The sequence below is a fragment of the Danio aesculapii genome, chromosome 2, assembly GCF_903798145.1.
Source record: "Danio aesculapii chromosome 2, fDanAes4.1, whole genome shotgun sequence".
Taxonomy (NCBI): domain Eukaryota; kingdom Metazoa; phylum Chordata; class Actinopteri; order Cypriniformes; family Danionidae; genus Danio; species Danio aesculapii.
This window is the reverse complement of record NC_079436.1, coordinates 20,590,380-20,614,762: the sequence shown is the minus strand read 5'-3', so window position 1 is coordinate 20,614,762 and position 24,383 is coordinate 20,590,380. Positions and strand designations below refer to the sequence as shown.

Sequence of the window (24,383 nt, the reverse complement as noted above, 5' to 3'; positions counted from 1 at the left end):
ACAGGAATCCTGGGTGGCGCAAACTCTGAAGCAGAGACATGGACTGAAGCAGGCTCTGGAGTGGAGACATAGACTAAAGTGGCTTCTGCAGAATTACAATCAGTAAATCAGTGGACCTGTGTGCAGTACAGACAGGATGGCAACCCCAATAACAGGGAGAACAACTGACAGAAAAATACCTGCTGGGCCCATGGTGTGTGATAGTAAGTTTTTGGGCTGCCATGACATGAAGAGGTGCATGGTGTAATAAAGTTGTAGCATAGGGTTATGATGTGGAGATACATGGTAGTCATCTTGGTCAAGGACACTTATGTAGCAGACAAAATGAGAAAAATCACAGAATGGCAGACTTGGCATCAATAGGCCCTATTGTGGCAGCATGACATGAACAAACCCCAATGTTACAGACAGGAAATGATGTGGCTCTGGCTTGATGGACGTGACCTGAACTTGCATTGGCTTTCCTCCTCCACCTCTCCCACAGTGAGAAGACGACCACTCATCAAAAGGACATAGTCTATGCATTGGGCCAAGGAAAAATTGACTTTTCCCCATTGACATTCCAGAACGAATACATTTCATTAAGCCCACTTGAAAAATATCTAGTGCCATCTTGTTTAAGTCCAAAAGATAACAGAGCTCACAAAAGTCCACCACATAATCCCTTATAGGCCAGTCGCCTGCAAAAGTCTAATAATACTAAATATACCAAACAATATGGAATGCATGAAACAACCAACAAGAACAATGACCCATGATACATGGAAAACAACATGAACAAAACATGTGAAAAATGACCACATGACAATCATGAAACAAGAATAAAATATAACATAAGACACCCAAAACACACCTTACATTAATAATAATAATAATAATAATAATAATAATAATAATACTTTCTATTTTTAATTGAAGTCTTTGATGTCATTTGATCCTTTAGAAATCATTAGCAGTTGATCTCAGAATTATTAGCCCCCTTAATTTTTAGCCCCCATTTTATTTTTCCTCAATGTCTGTTTAACAGAGAGGTTTTTTTTTTCAACACATTTCTAAATATAATAGTTTTAATAACTGATTTATTTTATCTTTGCTATGATGACAGTAAATAATATTTTACTAGATATTTTTTAAGACAATTCTATACAGCTTAAAGTGACATTTAAAGGCTTAACTAGGTTAATTAGGTTAACTAGGCAGGTTAGGGTAATTAGGCAAGTTTTTGTATAACAATGGTTTGTTCTGTAGACTTCTGAGAAAATATAGCTTAAAGGGGCTAATAATTTTGACCTTAAAATGATTTGTAAAAAATTAAAAACTGCTTTTATTCTAGCTGAAATAAAACAAATAAGACTTTCTCCAAAAGAAAAAAATATTATCTGACATACTGTTAAAATCTCCTCGCTCTGTTAAATGTCATTTGGGAAATATTTTAAAAATAAAAATTAATTTTAAAGGGAGCTAATAATTTTGACTTCAGCCATATAAATATATATCACTTCAAATTTTTGAACTGTACTGTATCATCCACAAAATAATCCATCATAGGTAAATAGCCTTCAAAGTTAAAATACACTTAAATGAAAGAACTATTCAGGCAAATCCAAACAATACATTTTATAAAAATATATTTAAATATCTAGATATACATTAACCAATACAAATGATACATTTTTACAAAACTGAGCTTGGCATCAATGTGAGAGAGGAAGACAATGCATATTAAAAACATAAAGGTATTTGGTGGTTTAAATATTTATACATCATACAACTGCATTGGCATCCCAATGCAATAAAATTTGCATTTGATCATGTGTCCTTGTGAAATATCCAAAAAAAAAATCTATAATTAAAACTAGGAGTGTTATGTAAAGTGACTTTCATATACCTCTGCAATCTGCTGTGCATCCTGCTCTTTTTATTTGCTTCCAGAGGTCTTCTATATTAGCAGAGACAATTCAACCTTCATGCAAGCTATAAAACAAATAAATACAATCTGTTATATAAAATAGCATTGAGGACTCACTGGTTTTTACTTCAGAACAGTTTGTCTGTTGTATAAGTCCAGTGGGTGCATCTCAACAGGTGAGTCAGTTCAGATATAATCCAGTAGATGGCACAGTGTTTTCATTTACACACTGTACTTTTTTTCTCTCTCTGTGTAAGTCTGGTCTTTGGCAAAGTGCATTGCCCTCCATTGTCTTGAAAAAGGACCATCGTTAAAATTGATTGGGTCTGCTTGGTCCCATTATACAAGGTTGAACAAAGGCCAAGATGAGAACTTTTTTCTGTCTAGCACCATTTTGCCATCTCTGCAATTAGCAACTCTAGCTTGCCTGTGAGCAGAAGCCCAAAGTACTTCAACACCAAACCCAAATCCTTCGAGGGCTGACCCAGACAACTCTCTACCGCTGGCCCTTCCTGCTCCCCCTGCTGGACGAAATACAGAAAATAATGTTCAAGCTAAAAATAGTAAGCACGGTTAAAAACAGAAAATATTTAGGTGTTTTTAATAGAAATCAATGATCAAATTCATTGTTGTGATCATTGTAAACATCACATTTGATTTGGACATGAAGTAGGTTAGCAAGTGGACACTGATGTCAAAACAACATCAAAAAACATGTTAAAAACACACATAAATTGAATGTCAAAACATGTCCACTTGACATCCACACCTCGATGATCTTTTAACCTCCAAAGTAATGAAACAGTAAGTATTATGATATAATAAATGTTTTATTCACCTGAAAGCTTAGATTCTAAATTATAATTTTACACTCAATTTTGTATCCCTACATTGTATGTAAAAAACATGTAAAAAAATGCAAATCAATTGTGTGTTTAAACCTTGACGTCTATTTGTTTTCCATATACATTGATGCCCCATTTTTATCTCCAAAATAATGGCACAATAAGTATTTTAATGCAAGCAATGTTATTATTTATCTGAAAGATAAAATTCTAAATTACAAGCTTACATTGGATTTCACAGCCATACAATGTATGTAAACAACCTTGATGTAAAAACAACATTAAAAAAACATGTCAAAACTGCAAATCAATTATATATCTAAACCGTGACGTCTATTTGACATTGACATCTATACATTGATGCCCTTTTGACCAACTAAATAAATTCCAAATTACAATCTTACACTGTATGTTGTATACCTACAATATGTAAAATACCTTGATTTCAAAATGACATAAAATTGACATCTAAAATTAGTCAAAAATCAGATGCAGGACGGTAAATGTTAGATTGTCAATTTGATTTTGTTTTAACATCAAAGTAGCCAACTGACATCAGATCAATTTGCATTTTAATGTGTTTTTGTTGATGTTGTTTTGAGTTCATGGTGCCCACTGGATAATTATGTTTTGCAGATCCATCCGAAAAGAGCAAAACTGCAGCCTGGCATCCCTTCTACAGTACGTGCTTTAATCTAGGAGTGGTGCGGTATGTATATTTTATCAGCAAGGCATGACTGTAATGCACTTCAGAGAGCACCATTTTCCCATCCTCCTCACGGGTCAAGTATGTGTCACTATCTCCCCTTCTTTCCTGGGGAAGGAAGGCAGAGGTCACCTGGAGTCAAAGTCACCAAAATGACGTGACAAATCAACAAAGATTCCGGGAAGACAGGATATTTTCTTTGAGATCTCCATACTCCCACAGTCACATTTAAATAAGGGGAAAATTCCATTTATGAGAAATGTCACCTGTTCATCAACAAACACATAGTTTTGATGTAATATGATACAATGTTTTATCCATTAGGTGTTAGAAACATTTTATTGCATTATTAATGTATTTGTTTTGCTTTAAACAACAGTTATCAAGTCTTAATATCAAAATATATATATATCAACCCAGGCTCATTCTGAAAACGTACTGCTATATACATTTCTGGAAAGCATTAAATACGTTTTTTTCGTGAATCCACCAGAGGCCGCTGTGTACACTTTTTCAGATCTCAAATTTCTCTCACGAGTGTCATTTGTGCCTGCTCTTCTCGCGTAAATCTACCAGAGGCTGCTGTCGACTGACTAACTGACTTACTGAATGACTGACTGACCAATCGACTGATCCACCCTCCTCTTTCCCTAAACCCAACCAATAATGTTTTCAAAAGCACCGATTGACCCGCCCACCCACTTTCCTAAAGCCAACCGACAGTTTTAAAAAGTAACCCAGAAAAAAAAGATCTTGTCTGATTTTTACTACATTTTCAGATTTGACCACATTCTCACTTTGTTATTTACTTGTATATTTTATTTTTTAGCTTCTGTTTTTGTCTTACCTCTTTTCTGAAACTATTCTTCGCCGGACTCAAACACAGTTGTTGTGGTCCGCCGACGTACATAGCGAGCCACTGGACAAACTTGTAACAGCGGGAAAGCCTTCCAGTGCTTAATTTGAGTCAGATCTTGCCGCATCCTGTTCCGGAAAATGTCCGATATTGGTGTTTTGCGTTCCGGTATTTATTTTAATGGAACCGGTATTAACTTGTGTGCGGTGAATACCTATGTGTGTGTGAGAGAGAGAGAGAGAGAGAGAGAGAGAGAGAGAGAGAGAGAGAGAGAGAGATAGAAAGAGAGAATGTGAATTCAGGTGAAGGCTGTGTGGATTGTGTGTGTGTGCACACACGACGGTAGTCACCAATGCTCAAGTTAATGCAAAACTATTGGCCCTCAACAGTATTTACAGCCATCAGCTTTCTTATGTTTACAATCACTCTTATTGGCTGGTGATTGTTGTTTCGTGCACAATGAGCGGTGAAAATAAATAATGGCACAGTGGTCAAACTTAGTAATATTTGTATTTTCAAAATGGCAGAAAGGCAATCCCGCATATTTTCATTTTTTAAAACCACGAGTAAATCTGATAATGAGCCTGATCAAGAGAGATCTCAACAACATGAAACTATGCGGATGAATCAGGAGGATAGCGGGAGACAGACGCAAAGCAATCTTAAGTCAGCCAGATTACATGACAGATAATTGTGGGCTCTTCTTGAAGATAAGTCATTTCAATATTTGTTTTTCACTTGGCACATAATAGTAAGTAAATAAGTTCATACTCAATATGTTCAATGTTTTTATTATCCATGACCAGGGCTTAATTTTTGTGCCGGAACACGCCGGATCCGGAACCTCTGAAATCTGATCCAGCACCTCATTTTACCCTCCTCAACCGCCCTCCTCCCCTGTCCGCTGTTCACTTTCACTTTTTTCAGCGACACTCCAACCCTCTTCACTTTCGTCCGTGACATCCCTTCGCCATCCAATGCCCCGCCGCTCTTCACTTGCCTCCGCGACAACATGCCACAACCCCGATCTCCACTTTCGTGTGCGACACAATTACATCCTTGGGTAACATGCCGGATCTGTTACCCCAATCTGTTCCGGGACCTCGCAATTCAAAAATTAAGCACTGTCCATGACTTACCTATAATGTTATATATGGCTCAAAATAATAAAAGACCGTTCAGAAATGTGGTGCTCTTTTTTGCGCTATCACTATTTAATGACGTCAAGTTCCAGAAAAACTGAAATTGTGTGGTGGACGTCAGTCACAGTAACTTTTATTTCCTGGTTTTGTTCTGGGAATTATTAATTTACAAATTAAGCACTGAAGCCATCCATACAGAGGTAAGTGGTCAGCAGGTAAGCGGAAAAGGAACCGCATCATATCGCCCCGTAGCATTTGTTTTAAAATAAAATGCAGCCATACGAACTTCTGGCTACATAATTCACGATCTCCAGAAATGTATATAGGGCTACATTTTCGGAAAAGTTGTTTGAAAGAAAACTTAAAAATTGTGTTGTATTAACTCATTTTGAATAAGTAGTTTAAACAAGCAACAAAAGTGATATATATATATATATATATATATATATATATATATATATATATATATATATATATAGAGAGAGAGAGAGAGAGAGAGAGAGAGAGAGAGAGAGAGAGAGAGAGAGAGAGAGAGAGAGAGAGAGAGAGAGATAGTGAAGTATTTTGTTATCATACTATACTATATAATTTGACTACATCATCTGAACTTACAGAAAATAAACATGCATTACATATACAAATATATTGAATATATACTGTATTTTATTTTTTGGATTGTTGAATGTTTGCAAATGTTATAAATTTTAATATACTAAATATTTATAAATTATATTTACAGTAGATTTTATTTGTTTAATAGGGTGAGATCTTGCAAACAGGCCTAACTACATTCATTTTAGTAATTAAATCACTATGTGAATTATTATATATTCTTTATGTTCTGTAAGCTATATTTAATTAATTTGTTTATTAATTAGGGTCAGATGTTGCAGTCAGGCCTAACAATATTAATGTCTATTATTTAATTACTATATTTACATTTTCATGAACATTTGCTAAACATAACAAAATTGTATCCACAGTGAGCTGTTTATTATTTTTGTAAGGTCAGACCTCTGGTAACTCTTAAGCCTTCATTATTCATTCTTCAAGTCAATATCACTTCCGATGTGAGACTGCGAATTCCTAAGAGGCTCGCAATCTATCTGTGTGCAGTGAATCTTAGTGCCAATATCTATCTGTGCTGCAGCACAAGGTTGAACTGGTCGTCCTCACCTCCACGTGGAGTAGTCTGACTACATGCAGGTAGTTGTTGATACTGTGTTCCAAGCGCTTCAGCAGAGTGAGTCCACAGCCAGGTTGGCTGAGTGTCTTGGCAGACCGAACATCCTGCGCTAGAGTCCCCAGAGACAGCAGGATCTCGGCCCTACGCTCCTGTACCTGGAACACACACATACACTCAAAATGGTTTTGCTTATTGTTCAAATTACTTATTTAAAGAGCAACATGTTTCTTGAGATTTTTTAAGGTAGAACTTAATTGTTTTATGTTCAATTCACTGAAACTTGTTAAGTTAACTTAATGGATTGTGTTAGGACATGAATGAACTGTATGGGACCCTGCATTTTTTACATTGTGCTTAATTATGTTTTTAAAATATAAATCATGATTAGCTTTATGTTATTGCAGATACATTTTAAATGGTGGTAATCAAATTGCAGATACATCTAAAAACATTTACCAAAATGATTACTTGTATGTTTTAATGTGAATTATTTCACACTTGAATAAATTATTATTTCAAATTGAAAATGAAAGCAAAGATTTCTAAAAATGACCATGTTCAAAGATGTAAATACACTTGAATCTTTATTTTCTCTATACACAACTCTTTTTGATAGTTTTTGGTGAGTCTCTTGTTTGTCCTGATCAATTAAACCGCCTTCTGTTGTTCAGAAAAATTCACAGCATCTTTTGTATATTTTAACAGTTTCCAACAGTGACTGTGATTCTGACATCCATATTTCCACATAAAGGCAGTTAAAGGGATAGTTCACCCAAAATCAAAAGTTACTCACTATTTACTCACCTTCAAGTGGATATAAACCTATTAGTTTCTTTCTTATGTTAAACACAAAATAAGATATTTTAAAGAAAGCTAAATACCTGTTATCATTGACTTCTACAAGCCACAGCTCCGCACAGTTTTGCTCCAACCCTAATCAGACACAGCTGATCCAACTAATCAAGGTGTTCAAGACTACTAGAGACTATTAAACAGGTGTGAGTTGGAGGTGGTTGGAGCTAAACTATGCATTGCTGCGGCACTCCAGGAACTTTGAAACTTTTGAGAGTTTGAGACCTATGGTGTAGAGTCATCATTGTATAAATTATTAAATACAATTAATTTTGGTTTATACACATTTATAGCCTCTTGCTTTAAATTTGCTTAAATCGTACACAGTCACAGGCCTTAAAAACACATGCAAATGAAAGTCCTTTGATCTATTTTAGGGTTAAACTTTGTAATGACTCACATGTTCTGAACTGTGATGCTGATTAACTATAATCCTAACTTGACATTGTATTGACTGTGATGTGACTTGCAAATTGACAAATTGCAATATCGATGCTGAAACCATATATTGTGCAGCCCTACTATGGATGTCAATGATTTGTTTCCAGCATTCTTCAAAATATCCTCTTTTGTGTGTAACAAAAGAAAGAAACTCAAAGAGGTTTGGAACAATGGTGAGTAAATAAATTGTTGGTGAACTATCGCTTTAAGGGAATCATGTAACACTTAATAAAAATGGAAGCATTTACTGACAATCAATGAATAAACAATGCATTAAAAGCAGGGGGTGTAAAGTTTGGAATGCTTTTGCATTCATTTAACTGCCCCAACTGTTTCCTAAAAGATAAAATAAGTACAATGTAATGGTACCAAATCATCTATTTTAAAAAGCTCATTGTGTAGCCTTTTTGAGTATTAGAGATTGTCTGCATTTTCTCCTTATCTAAATATGTTATCTTAATCCAAATCTGATGTTAAAAATCACATGCAGGAAACAATAACAAATATTGTGAACTCCATATAGTGGACTTTCATAGTGCTCAGTGGTTAGCTCTTTAATACTGCACATTCGATGCAATTTTAAAGGGGTCTAAATGATCCCAGCAAGGAATAAGTTTCTTACAGTGAATAGAAGCATATATAGAACTATATATCCTAGAGCTAGTGCCAGACAAGCTTTTGGGGTTAAAGGTTACATAAATTTAAACTTTCTTTTTTAAATACAAAAACAACACAAAGTAAATCCACTGGTATAAACATAGCAACCCCAGAAAAAAAATCTGAAAACAAAAACAAATTAATTAAAGTGAAAAAATAACAAACAAATGTGAATATTTACCAGTCAAAGCAATCATAATATTCAAATGTAATTATCAGAGTATGATCAATTGTTCCAATCAATCGTTGGTATAGCACTAATCAGTTTTAAGGAAATCCAGAAAAGGTTGCCATAAAGTTTTTGAAATTGTTGTTTGACGCGACGGCAGCCATATTGCACACCACACACCAGCTGATTGGTGGAGAGGCAACAGAGTAATGAAGCCATTTATTATATGGAGAAGTATAAGAGGCCATGATGGACAGAGGCCAGGGGGCAAATTTGGCCAGGATGCCCGGGTTAAACCCCTACTCTTTTTTTTCCGAAGATTTTTAACAACCACAGACAGTCAGGTTTAACATCTCATCTGAAAGACTCACTGTCACTCACTGAGCAGTATAGAGTTCCCATTAATATACTGGGGTATTAGGACCCACACTGACCACAGGTTGAGCACCCCCTGTTGGCCTCACTAACACCACTTCCAGTAGCAACCTAACTTTCCCACATGGTCTCCCATCCAGGTACTGACCAGGCACGGCCCTGCTTCGCTTTAGTGGGCAACCATGTGAGAGTTGCAGAGAGCTAGCTGCCGACTTGATGCAATTCACTCATCCATTCTTTGAAACATGGAGGGTCGGACGTTTTCCAGTTTAAAAGTATTTAAAGAGCCCATATTATACATGAAATAGGGTCATATTTAGGTTGTAAGGGTCTCCAACAACAGTCTAATATGCATGCAAGGTCAAAAAACATTTTGATGGTCTTATAATCTGCATTTATTTTTACCTAATTATTCCAGCGACTCCCATATGAATCGTTCAGCGATTCATTTGTTCCCAAACCCCTCCTCAGCGCGAAGCTAATCTGCGCTGATTGGACCGATGACAGCCTGCTGCGATTGGTCGACACGGACAAGGCTTCAGCGCGGGAGTGAAATGCCCAGCTGCTAATCTACAATATAAAAGTAGTCACAGTGCATACACGCTTCATAGTGGATTTTGGCTGCCAGTGGGTGAATGTAAACACAGACGATGGACTAGAAAATACTGACGACTAACTATTTTATTGAGCAAAAAGTCCAAGAACTGGCGAGGAGGTCACAGTCTTCTTGCTCTTTTCACACACACACACACACACACACACACACAGGGCCTGCGCGTCCATAGAGGACCGGCTGAATAGAGAGGGCGCGGCGCTCAGTTATATCCGCGAATACCCGTGCGTTACACACACGAGGAGACACACACACACACACACACACACACACACACACAGAGGGCCGGCGCGTCCATAGAGGAGCGGCTGAATAGAGAGGGCGCGGCGCGTAATCAAAGCGGCACGCGTCGCGTTTTCAACGTGGCTTTACACGCGATATGAGAATATAAAGAGTTAACCTGATACAGCACACGCGGTTACAAATAACAAAACACAACTAAATACATAATTTGCAAGATAGAGTAAACAAGGCAATAATTTTAATTGCACTTACTTACACTTGTGAAATGGGGGTAGAAACTGATCCATGATGCACTGATCCATGTTCTGACAGTCTATACTGATCCTTCCTTTAACAAACTGAAGAAGTCTTCTTTGAAAGCATATAGTGTTCAGAAGCACTCAGAACTGCTCAAGGCTGGGCTATATTGCTGATGTTTCATCTTTGATTAGACTGTCCATAATATCCATCTGCACAGCGTGACTTCATTCGACCAGTGTCTGTGTGTGTCTCTGTGTGTGTATGAGACTTTTTTTTCTGTTAGTGGGCGAGGCCGCAGGTTTCAAATCTCCCGGGTTTGCGCGCCCAACTACTTGTGTTTCGTAGCTGCGTCATCACGAAACACCTAATGACTCGTTATCAAGACGACTCGTTTGAAGCACTATGAGTCGACTCTTTTATAGATGAATCAATAGTTTTAAACACTGTACACTTACAGATTTAAGCCTTAGCTGGATATTTCACTTCACTTAGAGCTGTGTTACACACTACATGGAAGGGCATTTTCAAAAACCCATAATATCGGCTCTTTAAGAGTTAGGCTCATTAAAGGGGACATTGCTGGGACTTTAGGAAAGGGGTCTAATGTCTCGGAATATCCAAGAATTACAAGACAATGGTCTGACGTAACCTCCTTTTGAAAAACCTTCGAAAAAAAATCAAAAATATATTTCCAGAAATTAAAGAGTGTAGGACAAAACAAAAACATGTGGGATAAAGAACCTTCTTAGATTTTACATCTTGTCACAGATCAGGGAAATAGAATCAAATATTTTACTTAGTTTAGTTTTTGAATAAGGTGATGCAGTGGTGCAGTAGATAGTGCTGTCGCCTCACAGCAAGAAGGTCGCTGGTTTGAGCCTCTGCTGGGTCAGTTGGCGTTTCTGTGTGGAGTTTGCATGTTCTCCCTGCGTTCGTGTGGGTTTCCTCCGGGTGCTCCGGTTTCCTCCACAGGCTAAATTGTCCGTAGTGTATGAGTGTGTGTGGATGTTTCTCAGAGATGGGTTGCGCCTGGAAGGGCATCCACTGCGTAAAAACGTGCTGAATAAGTTGGCGGTTCATTCTGCTGTGGCAACCCCGGATTAATAGTGAAACAAAGCTGAAAAGAAAATTAATGAGTTTTTGAATAATACAGTGCTCAGCATAATTGAGTACAGCCCATTTTGAAAATTAATATTTGTATCCATTTCTCAGTGAATACAGGCAATGTATTTGGTTTTAAACAAAACAGATTTATTAAAGAGATACATGTATTAAAATAATATTTTAGTCACCAAACATATTGAGAAATTTAAAAATAATACAATTAAATTCAAACAAAATATTGCAAAATAAATACAACCAACAAAATTTTTCTATTTTTTTGCTTCTCTTGATTTTTCCTCTTTTTTTTTAAATTTGTATTTAATATTTTTCTATAACATATAAATTTGGGTCTACTAGTTTTTAGACAGTTATCATAAGTCATTTTGATAGATAAGCTGACTAATCTAATGCACAAATATAATATTGTTTATCTTCATATTAAAAATAAGAATTTAAAAAATGGATTTGTGAGGGGTGTACTTATATAGCTGAGCACTGTATATTCTATGATTATTTCAAACTTTTAAAAAAAATGACCAGATTCCTTGTTACTCAGCTGGGATCATTTACAGCCCTTTGAAACTGCAGTTTGGAGGTTCAAACCATTGTGCAACACAGTAGTCCACTATTTGGTCCTATTGTTAAATGTTTTCCTTAAAAAAGTAATTTATTTTCCACTGAAGAAAGAAAGAAATTTTTGATGATGACAAGGGTTTCTTTAAGTTACTCAAGTTCACTGTTAGTATAGTATAGGGCTGCACGATATATCGCTTCAGCATCGATATCTCAATGTGTGCATCTGCACTATTCACATCGCAGGATATGCAATGTTGAGTTGGGATTATACTTAGTTTTATATAGTTGATTATAATCTATGCAGGGTTTAATCAAAATGGTGTAAAAGTTTATCCAGGGAATATACAGGAATCAGAGAGTGAAATTTAATACATTTTAAAACTCATCGCCCCTTTGGGTTTCGACCTTTAAAATTGGTGACATTTTAACTTGCAGTATATTTACTAAATACTGATTGTAAAAAACTAATCCTGACTAAAACATTATTTATATACTGATTAAAAATGCAAATCCAGCAAGTGGTGTCCTTAGAACAGCAGAAAATAATGGTGTTGCCATGGTTACTGCCGTAAACAAAGCAGTGTGTTGTCAAATCTAGCAGGATTTTATCGTTTTCAAACGTAGCGTCCCAGTATTCGCAGTTTAAATGCTAGCATACAAATATACACTGTATAATCAAAAATGATTCAAAATGTAATACCTCGCAACTCAGCATTTAAGACTTTTTTAATACTTAAAGGGTCTTAAATTTCTCTAAATTGATTTATAAACTTTTAATACTTTTTAAGACGCAGTCGACACCCTGCTATCATCATCCGTTTTTAAAGTGATAGTTCACCCAAAAATTTTACTGTACTTACTATTTTTATTTTACACTTTCAAATGTTTTTAAGTTACTTTTTATGCTGAACACAAAAAGAAGATTTTTTTAAATAACTGAAATGTTTGAAACGACTGAAGGATGAGTAAATATATTTATAGTGAGTAAATTTTCCTTTTTGGGTGAACTATACCCTTAAAGCATGTTACTGTGTGAATATTTTGATATTTTAGAGTTTATAACATCTGGCCACAAGATAATGTTTGTCACTTTAATAAAGATCACATTATATAAAATAAAGACTATGCATTGTTGATTATTCAATATCTGTAACTGAATACTGTTAGACTCCTCAATAAAAGCCTGGACTTTTTCAAGGTTTTCCTTCACTTTCGTCAGTTGGTGAAGTTTTGTTCCTCACCACTGTCGCCACTGGCTTGCTTGGTTTGGGACTTGTAGAGCTGCACATTGATGGATTTGCTCTTCAGTGTTTGAACTTTCAGCAATGAAATTTGAACTGAATTCCATTTGAATTTGAATTCCACTTTGAACTGAACTAAACTGAATTAACTCTGAACTCTAAAAAAACTGGACTGGCACAGCTTTAATTTACTAAAACGTCTATGTTAAGCTGCTTTAACACAATCTCCATTGCAAAAGGGCTATAGAAATAAAGATGAATTGAATTAATTTTTTAAAAAATCTGATCTTTGCTATATTGTATTCATCTATTCTTGTAATTTATTTTTTTGTATATTATTCGAGGCTCACTCCTCTACAAAATTACCCCAATCAATCTAAAATGAAGACTCCTTCCTAAATAAAGCTTTTTAAGTCATCTGGTGAAATTGTATTTACATTGCAATATACATTTAGGTCCATAAATAATTGGACATATACACAATTCTAACATTTTTGGCTCAATACACCAACACAATGGATTTGAAATGAAACAAACAGTTGAAAAAAAAATATTTCAACAGTTTGCATATGTTCCCCCTACTTGTTAAGGGTCCAAAAGTAATTGGCCAGAATAATAATCATAAAGCAAACTTTCACTTTTTAATACTTGGTTGCAAATCCTATGGAGTCAATTACAGCCTGAAGTCTGGAACGCATAGACATCACCAGACGTGGGTTGCTTTTGCAGTATGCTTTGGGTCATTCTCTATCTGTACTATGAAGTGCCGTCCAATGAGTTCTGAAGTATTTGGCTTAATATGAGCAGAAAATATTGCCCAAAACACTTTAGAATTCATCCAGCTGCTTTTGTCAGCAGTCACATAATCAATAAATTCAAGAGAACCAGTTCCATTGACAGCCATACATGCCCACGCTATGTCACTACTACCACCATGCGTCTCTGCTTAGGATCATGAGCAGGTACTTTCCTTCTCTATACTCTTCTCTTCCCATCACTCTGGTACAAGTTGATCTTGGTCTCATCTGTCCATAGGATGTTGTTCCAGCACTGTAAAGGTTTTTTTAAAACTCTGATCTGGCCTTCCAGTTTTTGAGGCTCACCAATAGTTTACATCTTGTGGTAAACCCTACTTATTCACTCTGGTGAAGTCTTCTGTTGATTGTTGACTCTGACACACATACAGTTGAAGTCAGAATTATTAGCCCCCTTGTTTTTTTTTTCTGTTTAACAGATAGAATATGTTTTCAACACATTTCTAAACATAATAGTTTAGTAACTCATTTCTAATAACTGATTTATTTTATCTTTGTCATGATGACAGTAAATAATATTTGACTAGATATTTTTCAAGAAACTTCTATACAGCTTAAAGTGACATTTAAAGGCTTAACTAGGTTAATTGGGCTAACTAGGCAGGTTAGGGTGATTAGGCAAGTCATTGTATAATGATGGTTTGTTCTGTAGACTAATGGGGGAAAAAAATTGCTTAAAGGGGCTAATAATTTTGACCTTAAAATGGTTTATAAAAAAATTTAAACAGCTTTTATTCTAGCCAAAATGAAACAAATAAGACTTTCTCCAGAAGAAAAATATTATCAGAAATACTGTGAAAATTTCCTTGCTCTGTTAAACATAATTTGGGAAATATTTAAAAAAGAAAAAAAAAATTAAAAGGGGGGCTAATAATTCTGACTTCAACTGTACACCTACCTCCTGGAGAGTGTTCTTGATCTGGCAAACTGTTGTGAAGGGTGTTTTCTTCACAAGGGAAAGAATTCTTTGGTCATTCACCACAGTTGTTTTCTGTGGTCTTCCGGGTCTTTTGATGTTGCTGAGCTGGATGTAAATACCCTCAAATTAAAGCTGACAGTCTCTAGTTAAAGTACATCTTGTTCATTTAATTTCAAATGCATTGTGTTGGTGTATAGAGCCAAAAATGTTAGAATTGTGTCGGTGTCCAAATATTTACGGACCTAACTGTATATCGCAGAAAGACAAAATATAGCAATGTCAGATTTTTCAAATATCACACAGCCCTAGGCTCTAGTGCAGTTAAAGTAAATATATTGCATTAAAATAATAATATATATCGAAAATACTGCTAGATTATTTCCAGAATTTTGTACTGTGATTTACAACACCAATACAGACAATATATAACTTCAAACTATTAAAAATGTAAATAAATGTAACTTTTTCAAGCTGTTAAACATTAAAAGTTGTTGGAGGGAATATCAAGGTAACATAATGCCATTTAAAAGCATAAATAAACAAAAATAATGAATCACAAAATATGTAAAACAGCAAATTTCTGAACATTTTTGTACTGTTGAATAATCTAATGAAATATATTACAAACAACTTTTTAAAAAACATATTTGGTGTGAAATGCATTGTAAACGTAACCTTCCCAGCCCTACACATACAGGTGTCTGGAAGAGTGTGTGGGATGATGCTGTAATGGAGGGATTGTGTGGGAGTGGGCTGCATTAAACGACTCACTGATTTTCTCTCCCAGGTTGCTTTGTGAATGCTGATGCATGGTAATTGAATAGAAGAGGGGAGAGCGTCTACGCCACTGCAGACTACCTGTAGAAGGGAGGCCAAATAAAGAAAAACACAGCCTATCAAATGTCTCACCAGCGGATAGACAAGTGGAGATGTAGATTCTGAGGAGTCAGATTGGCAAACTGTCAAACAAACAGAGTCCCGTCAATGGGATAATAAATTTCAGCAAGACAGAGAATGACAGCTGAAAAAAAAGGCAGACGGTTAACATGCAAACAGATATCTGTCAGGTGAAGAGTAGCATGGAAGACAGCAGTGAGGGCAGAAACTTGAAACTGATTGGATGTTGGTGAAATAGGGTGGATCTTGATGCCTAATAATAAACTCGAGTAGTTTTACAATACTACTAATCTAATAATTATATCATTTTGTAAAACTATGCACTTTTTCAAAATTTGCATTCCTGTTTATACAGTTAAGGGCAAAATGATTAGCCCTCCTGTGAAATTTGTATTTTTTTTTTTTTTATATTTTCAAAGTGATGTTTAACGGAGCGAGGAAATTTTTCACAGTATTTCACTGTAATACTTTTCTTCTGGAAAAAGTTTTATTTCTTTTAATTTTGCTGGAATAAAAGCAATTTATAAATGTAAAGTAATATATTTTAAGGTATTCTTATTATTTTGTGATGAACAAACCACTTTTGTCAAATGACTTGCCTAATTAACCTAATTTGCCAATTTAATTAACCTAAATAATTTCACTTTAAGCCGATAACTGGTATTTTAAAACTAGTATAAGTTAAGTATCTTTTTTTTATATTTTATTTATAACAGTTTTTTATAAGTACAAAACAGAACAAAAACATTTATACAATCTATAATATTTTTTATACAAATGAAAAAATACAGAAAATATTTGAATAAGTAAATGAATAAAAAAATTATAATAATAAAACAAAACAAAACAAAACAAAACAAAACAAAACAAAACAAAACAAAACAAAACAAAAAAGCACCAGTCCATCCAAACATGCACCGTATAGAGCAGGAGGCCCTTTTACGGCCCGCCCTCCTCCCTTCAGCCTGCAACTGACGTCAAATATATAACAAAATTCGGCCCAACAAAACATTTATTTTTGAACCACTATCTTTGTGGTGCATTCGCATATACATTTGTGGTTTTGACCCACCACCTAGTCGACATTTGAAGTTCTGCATTCAGATTAGTTTTACCTTTAATTTTCTTTCAGTGTGCTGTCAAGACACATGCGGTTTAATTCTGAGGCTGACTTCAACGTTGAAATACATGTCCATAAGTGCTCTATTTTTACTGAAGCTCTATTTTTGTAAATATTCAAGGGTCGTTTGATTATTATCAATTTTATGCCGCCTGTATTTTGTTGTACAAACACTTCTTCATGGCTTACACTGTCGCCTCTGGCTTGCATGGTTCAGGACTTATAGAGCTGCGCATCGATGGATTACTCTTCAGTGTTTGGACTCTCACCAGTGAATATTAAACCACATTGAACTGAACTAAACTGAACTTAAACTCTGAAAACTGAACTGACAATGTTTCAATTCACTATAATCTTCTATGTGAAGCTGCTTTGACACAATCTACATTGTAAAAGCGCTATACAAATAAAGATGAATTGAATATACTCTGTTGAAGAATGACTGAGTGTGTGTCTAACATTAGGCCATACACACAACAACCACAGATATATTTCAGCAGCTGATGTGTGACAATAAATGTGCTGATTTGTATTATCACTGGTGATAGGAAATGCTTAAAATATAAACGTCATGTCTGTTGTCATAAGGTGCATCAATTATGTCAGGTTTTCATTTTTTCCTTGTACTTGAATGTTTAAACGGCCCTTCTATGCATTGTCAGTCACTGAAATGGCCCCCGGCCAATTTGAGTTTGACACCCCTGATATTGAGTGAATAATATACACAATGACGTTTTACTTGATCAAACTCAAAACATTAAAAATGGAGTAGAAAGGTAAGGTTAAACTTGTCCATGAATGACAAATGCTCTACTTTCAACTCTTAAAAAGATAAGCATGGAAGAGGTCCCAGATTTTTTCAAACTTTTTAGAAGCATCTAGTCAAGTATCTTAAGCAGTGATGGAAAAACTGAAAAATCATACTCAAGTAAAAGTACTAGTACTTGCCCAAAAATGTAGTGCAAGTAGAGTAAAAGTATCTGTTGTAAATATTACTCAAAGTATGAGTAAAAAGTAGAAATTTTAAAAGTATTCAAGAGTATAGTGAGTAATGAGTATTACGCTGTGAATGGCTAATGCATGTGTGTAAACGTAACATTCTGTAGTGCATTTATACAGAAAACATCTGCCATCAACTCATCAGTAACATTTAGTCTAAACAGTCTCTCAGCCATTGTGTGTAAAGATTTTGGACATCTTCTTGGACACTAATGCTTCCAAACAGTTTGCTGTATGTCTTCAGGTATTTCAGTATGATGTGATTTACTTTCTATGTATGATTTGCAGTGGTGTAAAGTAACAAATTACAAATACTCAAACTATTGTAATTGAGTAGTTTTTCTCAGGAATTATAATTTACTAAGTGGTTTAACAAATGTGTACTTTTATATTCCCTTGAGGACAATTTTAGGGCTGTATTTGTACTTTTACTCCACCACTTTCCTTCAACCTGCAGTCACTACTTTATATATACTTACTACTATATATAATATATACTATCTGTCTAATCAAATCGCACATAGAAAGTAAATCGCACCATACTGAACAGCCTCAAGACAAGGGCACTTTATAAATGCAGCAAACTATTGATGTTTACTGTATGATGACTGAAATTGGTAAATGGCCTTAAGCAATAACTAAACACACAACAGAATGTTATGTTTACACACACACAAATTGCATGTAAACGCATCAACTTTTCACAACATAATACTCAATACACTTGAGTAATTTTGAAAGGGCTACGTTTTACTCCTACTTTGAGTAATATTTACAACAGATACTTTTACTCTACTTGACTACATTTTTGGCCAAGTATTGGTACTTTTACTTGAGTATGATTTTTCAGTACTCTTTCCATTACTGATGATTTGATTGGACAGGAATCTTAGGACTGATTTTTCTAATCCCCATAAAGAGGAAAAAATAAAGTAGTGACTGCAGGTTGAAGGAATGGAGTAAAAGTACCGATGCTGCACTAAAAAATGTACTCAAGGGAAAGTAAAAGTACACATTTTGAAAAACTACTTAGTGAATTACAAATCTTAAATAACTAGTAAAATATAATGTAATGTCATCGTCACGACAAAGATGAAAGAAATTAGTTACTGCAAATTTGTTAAGAAAATTATTATTTTCACAAACGGGTGGAAACAAAACCTTCTCATTGTTAAACAGCACTTGGAAAATATTTGAAAAATAACTAACATTTCACAGGAGGGTCAATAATATATATATTATTCTGCTTTCTCTGTACAGTCATGAACACACTTGTTTGTAGAGCAAGTAGTTTGACCGTTTTCTGACGTTTATTATTATTAGTTTAGTTTATTATAATTTCTCCCATAGGCAACTGAATCAGAAGTTCTAAAACAATTGCAAAAACGAGCACACTTCCACATTGACGAATGAAGTCAACAGCTATAAGTTAATCAGTGTAACTCTTTATATTTGGAAACTGATGATGAGGCTGTGAAACAAAAAATTTGATATGAATATTTCTATGTTTGATTACAAAACCCAAATGCACTGAACAATGGATTTTTATTTTAGAATCTTACTTTCTGAAACTGCATAGGAAACATATTTTGCAAATTGCAATTCTAAATTCTTCTTTTTTCCAATAAAGATCTTCAAATTCTGCCAACATCTATTCGTTCCTCTTTAAAAAAAAAAAAAAAAGAAAAAAGTACATTTGCTGTGTGCAACATGTCACATAATATGACAGACACCAATCAAAAGCCCGATGGCCAGCAGCAGCACATATCTGAATAGGATCGACTGGCAGAAATAATCCATAATTTATCAGCTTTAATAAATTGTGCCAATACCGCCAACATTACAAGCTTATGCGCATTTCGATTGGACTGATCACTCAGATTGACAACTCTTGCATTTTTCATCAGCCATTGAATAGTTAGTGTATGATCAGCACTCATCCTCCAGGCTCTTGTTACGTCTTTCTTTCATGTGTTTGAGCTATTTGTCATGCATGCAGAGTCTTTCTTCTGTCCCATACAAATGAGTCCCACCGTCCCTTATATAACCTCCTCACTGATTTAAATGTGTAATAAGGCTGAGCTATTAATGCTATAAGATTTGGTACTAGTTGGTTTTGAAAAATACCGCTGGTTACAAACACAACATCTTTTGAACTGAAAAAAGTGAAAACCTCAAGAAAGGTCAAGAAAACCTCATTACACATATTACATACAAATTCTTAAGATTTGGAGGCAGATAACTGATATATTAGTCGATAAATATAAATATTTTAAAATGTGCATTTATACTTCTGCGTGCTGTTTGTGTTGCTCTAGAATAACACTTCAGAAATGCTAGCTGGCAGTAGGTGTTTACGTTCCTCTGTGTCGAGTTTCTTCGCTGGTGTTTTGTTTTTTCTGAATCTTAATGTACAAGTGGCTCAAAGTTGCTCATTTTGAGGCAGGAATCTGCAGACGTGCAACAACTTTAATCATAAGGTAAACAAAACAAAAGTCTCCATCTGGAGCTCCTTCACGGGACTCCACACTTGTAAACACTCGCACCAACAGATTCACGTGGCTCTCACCTCCGCCCACACTGGGGGTGCTGCCAAGCTGACCAATCACAGAGCTTGCTTTACGCGTCGTTGCGACATGTAGTTGCGAAATGCAGAGGTGCGCGTCAACGTCATCGACAATCACGGCGAGGGCTATGTGACCACGGCCTTTAGTATTACTTTGAAAAATGTGCCCTATTTCATCCAATTTGGCGTTTTAGATTCTTTGAACACACGTAGGTGCTGCTTGTCAATCAGACAACACTTTTATGATCATTCTCATTGTCAATTGCAGGAAAATGATCAATGAAAGGTTTATGAAAAATCGCTGTGAGTTTGAAACTAGGCGCTGTGTGATGCACGTGCACAAAAAGCGGATTTTGATACAACAAACAGAGGAAAGTTCTGTTATAGTGCACTGGACAAGTCTGAACAAGTTAGACCCACTCATGCATGAGGCAGGCAGTTTTGTACAATTATGTAATCTATTGACCTAGAGATATCGGGCTAATTTTGACTTTGAACCATTAATGATAACATTAAAAATAGCATTTATTGGCCGATAACAATATGGCCGCCAATATATCATGCATCTCTAAAAATATGTCATATATGCAACATATTTTAAAATATTGCAATATTCCAACTATAGACATGAGGTAGATGGGCTACAGCAGCAGAAGACCACACCAGGTGCCACTCCTGTCAGTTAAGAAGAGGAAACTGAGGCTACAATTTGCAAATGCTCACCAAAATTGGACAATAGAAGATTGGAAAAACGTTGCCTGGTCTGATGAGTTTCGATTTCTGCTGCAACATTCGTATGGTAGGGTCAGAATTTGCCATCAGCAACATGAACGCCTGGATCCATTCTGCCTTGTATCAAGGGTTCAGGCAGGTGGTGGTGTAATGGTGTCAGGGATATTTTCTTGGCACACTTTGGGCTCATTAGTACCAATTGAGCATCGTGTCAACACCACAGCCTACCTGAGTATTGTTGCTGAGCATGTCCACCCCTTCATGACCACAGTGTACCCATCTTCTGATGGCTACTTCCAGCCGGATAAAATGCCATGTCATAAAGTGCTATTGTTCAGCATGACAATGAGTTGACTGTACTCAAATGGCGTCAACAGTCACCAGATCTTAATCCAATAAATGAAATCTGAGATTTGCATCATGGATGTGCAGCTGACAAATGATGCTATCATATCAATACGGACCAAAATCTCAGAGGAATATTTCCAGTACCTTGTTGAATCTATGCCAAGAAGGATTAAGACAGTTCTGAAGGCAAAAGGGTGTCAAGTTTGTTACTAGCAAGGTGTACCTAATAAAGTGGCTGGGGAGTGTGTATATATATATATATATATATATATATATATATATATATATATATATATATATATATATATATATAGATAGATAGATAGATAGATAGATAGATAGATAGATAGATAGATAGATAGATAGATAGATAGATAGATAGAGATATAGATATAGATATGTGTGTGTGTGTGTGTGTGTGCGTGCGTGTGTGTGTGTGTTCACGTATGGCCAACATTATAGCTAATATATTTGTACATATGTAATTACAATGGTTGAGAAAAATGGCACTTTTTGCATTATGTTGCATATATTATGTATATTATATATGTGAAATCAAAATATGAACTTGTATGTCATATATGTAATTTGCATATATTGCCATATATCAGATTTCTATGTGGGATTGAACATACACTGGATATGATTTGATTTCAGTACTAAGCTAAGCTCATATTTTGTTTCTAAATTTAAATGGCTTAGCTGTGCTTGTAACATTATCTCTATGGTGGGAGGTAAGAATGCAAACATTGCTTTAGGACAAGTGAAAAGCAATGGAATTATTTACATCTGTAATAAATGCCACAGGCTTACCTTTTCTTCTTGTAGGTCCTTCACCTTGTTCATCACTCTCCTGGCCTCGCTGTCACACACAAAGTCAATTGGTCTAGTGTGAACGTGAGACAGTTCAGAGACAACCATGCTGAAAACTACAACCAGCACTCCTACAAGACAATCAATCCAATGAGAAATTCTGTCCGTGTTATGACTCAGCAATATTAAATGACAGTAGTAGTAAACATACAATATTCAACCACACTTTGCAATTAATTTAATTAATAAACATATATTATAAATTCACATATCACTATGAAATATATTCATGTTTGTCTGGAATTCTTGATTGAGATTTTTAAGTATTATACTGTAATACGTAGCAAATGTTGCTTACTTCTTTAGTTATTTATATTTAAACGTGTGAGTGAACCCCTAAGTTATAATTTTGCTAATTTATAGAGACAAAATCATTACTAGCATTGCACCATTGCAATATTTTGTGGTCTAGAATGTTAATTTTATTGCATTGTAATATCACAGCAACCATGTTTAATGTAAACCACTGAACATACTGTAAATTATGTTTTGTTTTTAGCTAAAATGAACATACATTCCTTAAATAAAAGATCCATGGTTGTATTATGAGGGGAAACACATAGTTATCAGTTGCTAAAACACAAATCAACATACTTTGATCCTAGTTTAACCATGATATTTTCCGTAATTTGAATGTTTTATTGGCTAACATTTAATGTTGTTACAAATTATAATACGTCAAAAAAAAAAAAATAGTATAAAACCGTAGTTAATTGTAATGTAGTTGCATTTACTCTAATAAACCAAAAAGTGGTAATTACAGGATTAATACTGCATTGTTAATGATTCATTAATGGGCTGTTTGCAGGTACACGTTAGATAAAATATCTAATGTCGTAGACAACTGATTTGAAACACCTAACAGCAGGCATTATATAAAATAACTTCCTGTTCACATACACGTGTATTAACGTACATATGTTGTAAATCTTCTATAGGCTATACAGTTTCATTAATAACTTAGGCTAACTCAAATTCATCCGCGTTTTCCTGCGCACAACTGCGTGAAGTTCAAGACGCGTTATAACATTTATGTACAAACAAGTCGTCGTTCATTGACACTTACTACTTAAATCCATGCCCAGCGACAACATGAAATCTCCAGTCACGTTGCTTTCCATTGGAGAGCGTCTTTTTCGAAGAAGTAACGCGAAAGCTTTATCATGTGCATTGCCCCCACGTTTTCTGACTTCTGAACGTTCCCTTCCCGGCTGGGATGTTTTCTTATCTCGTCTCTGAACATACCCCGATGTCGCTTTAGTGACTCAACACAACACTGAAGCCAAAATAAAAGCGAGAGTAAGCCTGATGTTGTGGCGGATAATTATGCAATTCTAAACAAATAAGACTTTGGGGGGAATATAATTGGCCTAACAAACACTGTAAGCGCAGATATTTAGTTCAGGTTAATATTTTATTACTTGATCAATACTCTGTGTGACAGCTATTCAAGTAGGGCACAGTTTTCTTTATTTATAAATAGTTTGGGGTATAAGTAGTTACACAGTACTGAAAGTTCACTTAAAAAGTAAGGTATTACATTTCATTTTTAAGTCATTTAATTATTATTTAGGCTAAACTTGCATTTACTGTACGTGCATTCAGCAGTTGCATAAATCAACTCAGAGAAGAGGAGTAGCCTACTTGTATTTTTGTACAAATATATTTTGTACAATTCTATTTTTCAAGTAAAGAAGATTTCATTTATCAAGACAGTGGCATGTACAGTACTTAAGGAATAAAATGTATTGTGAAATTAGTTCATGGCAAAATTAGGTATAAATTCAGAGAAGCCGAGTAAAAAGTTCAGATGCAAAAACATCTGTCATCTGAATTTTTCCTCTACATGAGCATTTCCTCCGCCTCCTTTGCTTCTGTTTAGTTATTTCATTTTAAATACGTTTACACTGCAAACAAAATTATTACTGCCTAACTTTTTGTTGAATTAAATTATCTTTC

At 35.1% G+C, this 24,383-nt stretch overlaps 1 protein-coding gene across 2 annotated transcripts; it reads right to left on the bottom strand.

Annotated features, from left to right (window-relative positions):
- Positions 1 to 1,768: 1,768 nt before the first annotated feature.
- Positions 1,769 to 23,655, bottom strand: thpo (thrombopoietin). Of its 2 annotated transcripts, none has more exons than XM_056466256.1 (5): positions 23,491 to 23,655; positions 22,365 to 22,495; positions 15,661 to 15,747; positions 6,635 to 6,799; positions 1,769 to 2,433 (listed from the first exon to the last, which is right to left on the bottom strand). In XM_056466256.1, exons 1-5 carry the CDS (start codon positions 23,543 to 23,545, stop codon positions 2,293 to 2,295), a joined length of 579 nt encoding a protein of 192 aa, XP_056322231.1. In that variant the 5' UTR covers positions 23,546 to 23,655; the 3' UTR covers positions 1,769 to 2,292. The 2 variants fall into 2 exon arrangements, with proteins under 2 accessions (XP_056322231.1, XP_056322242.1); XM_056466267.1 differs by lacking the exon at positions 1,769 to 2,433 and adding an exon at positions 3,331 to 3,568.
- Positions 23,656 to 24,383: the final 728 nt, after the last annotated feature.

What these genes read in the sequence shown, in the direction of transcription:
- thpo (XM_056466256.1), bottom strand. Translation starts at nt 23,545, where the DNA reads ATGGAAAGCAACGTGACTGGAGATTTCATGTTGTCGCTGGGCATGGAT. An exon ending in GCTGGGCATGGATTTAAGTA is followed by an intron (nt 22,496 to 23,490) that starts GTAAGTGTCAAT and finishes ATTGTCTTGTAG; the next exon opens with GAGTGCTGGTTGTAGTTTTC. An exon ending in TCAGACTACTCCACGTGGAG is followed by an intron (nt 2,434 to 6,634) that starts GTGAGGACGACC and finishes TATTTCGTCCAG; the next exon opens with CAGGGGGAGCAGGAAGGGCC.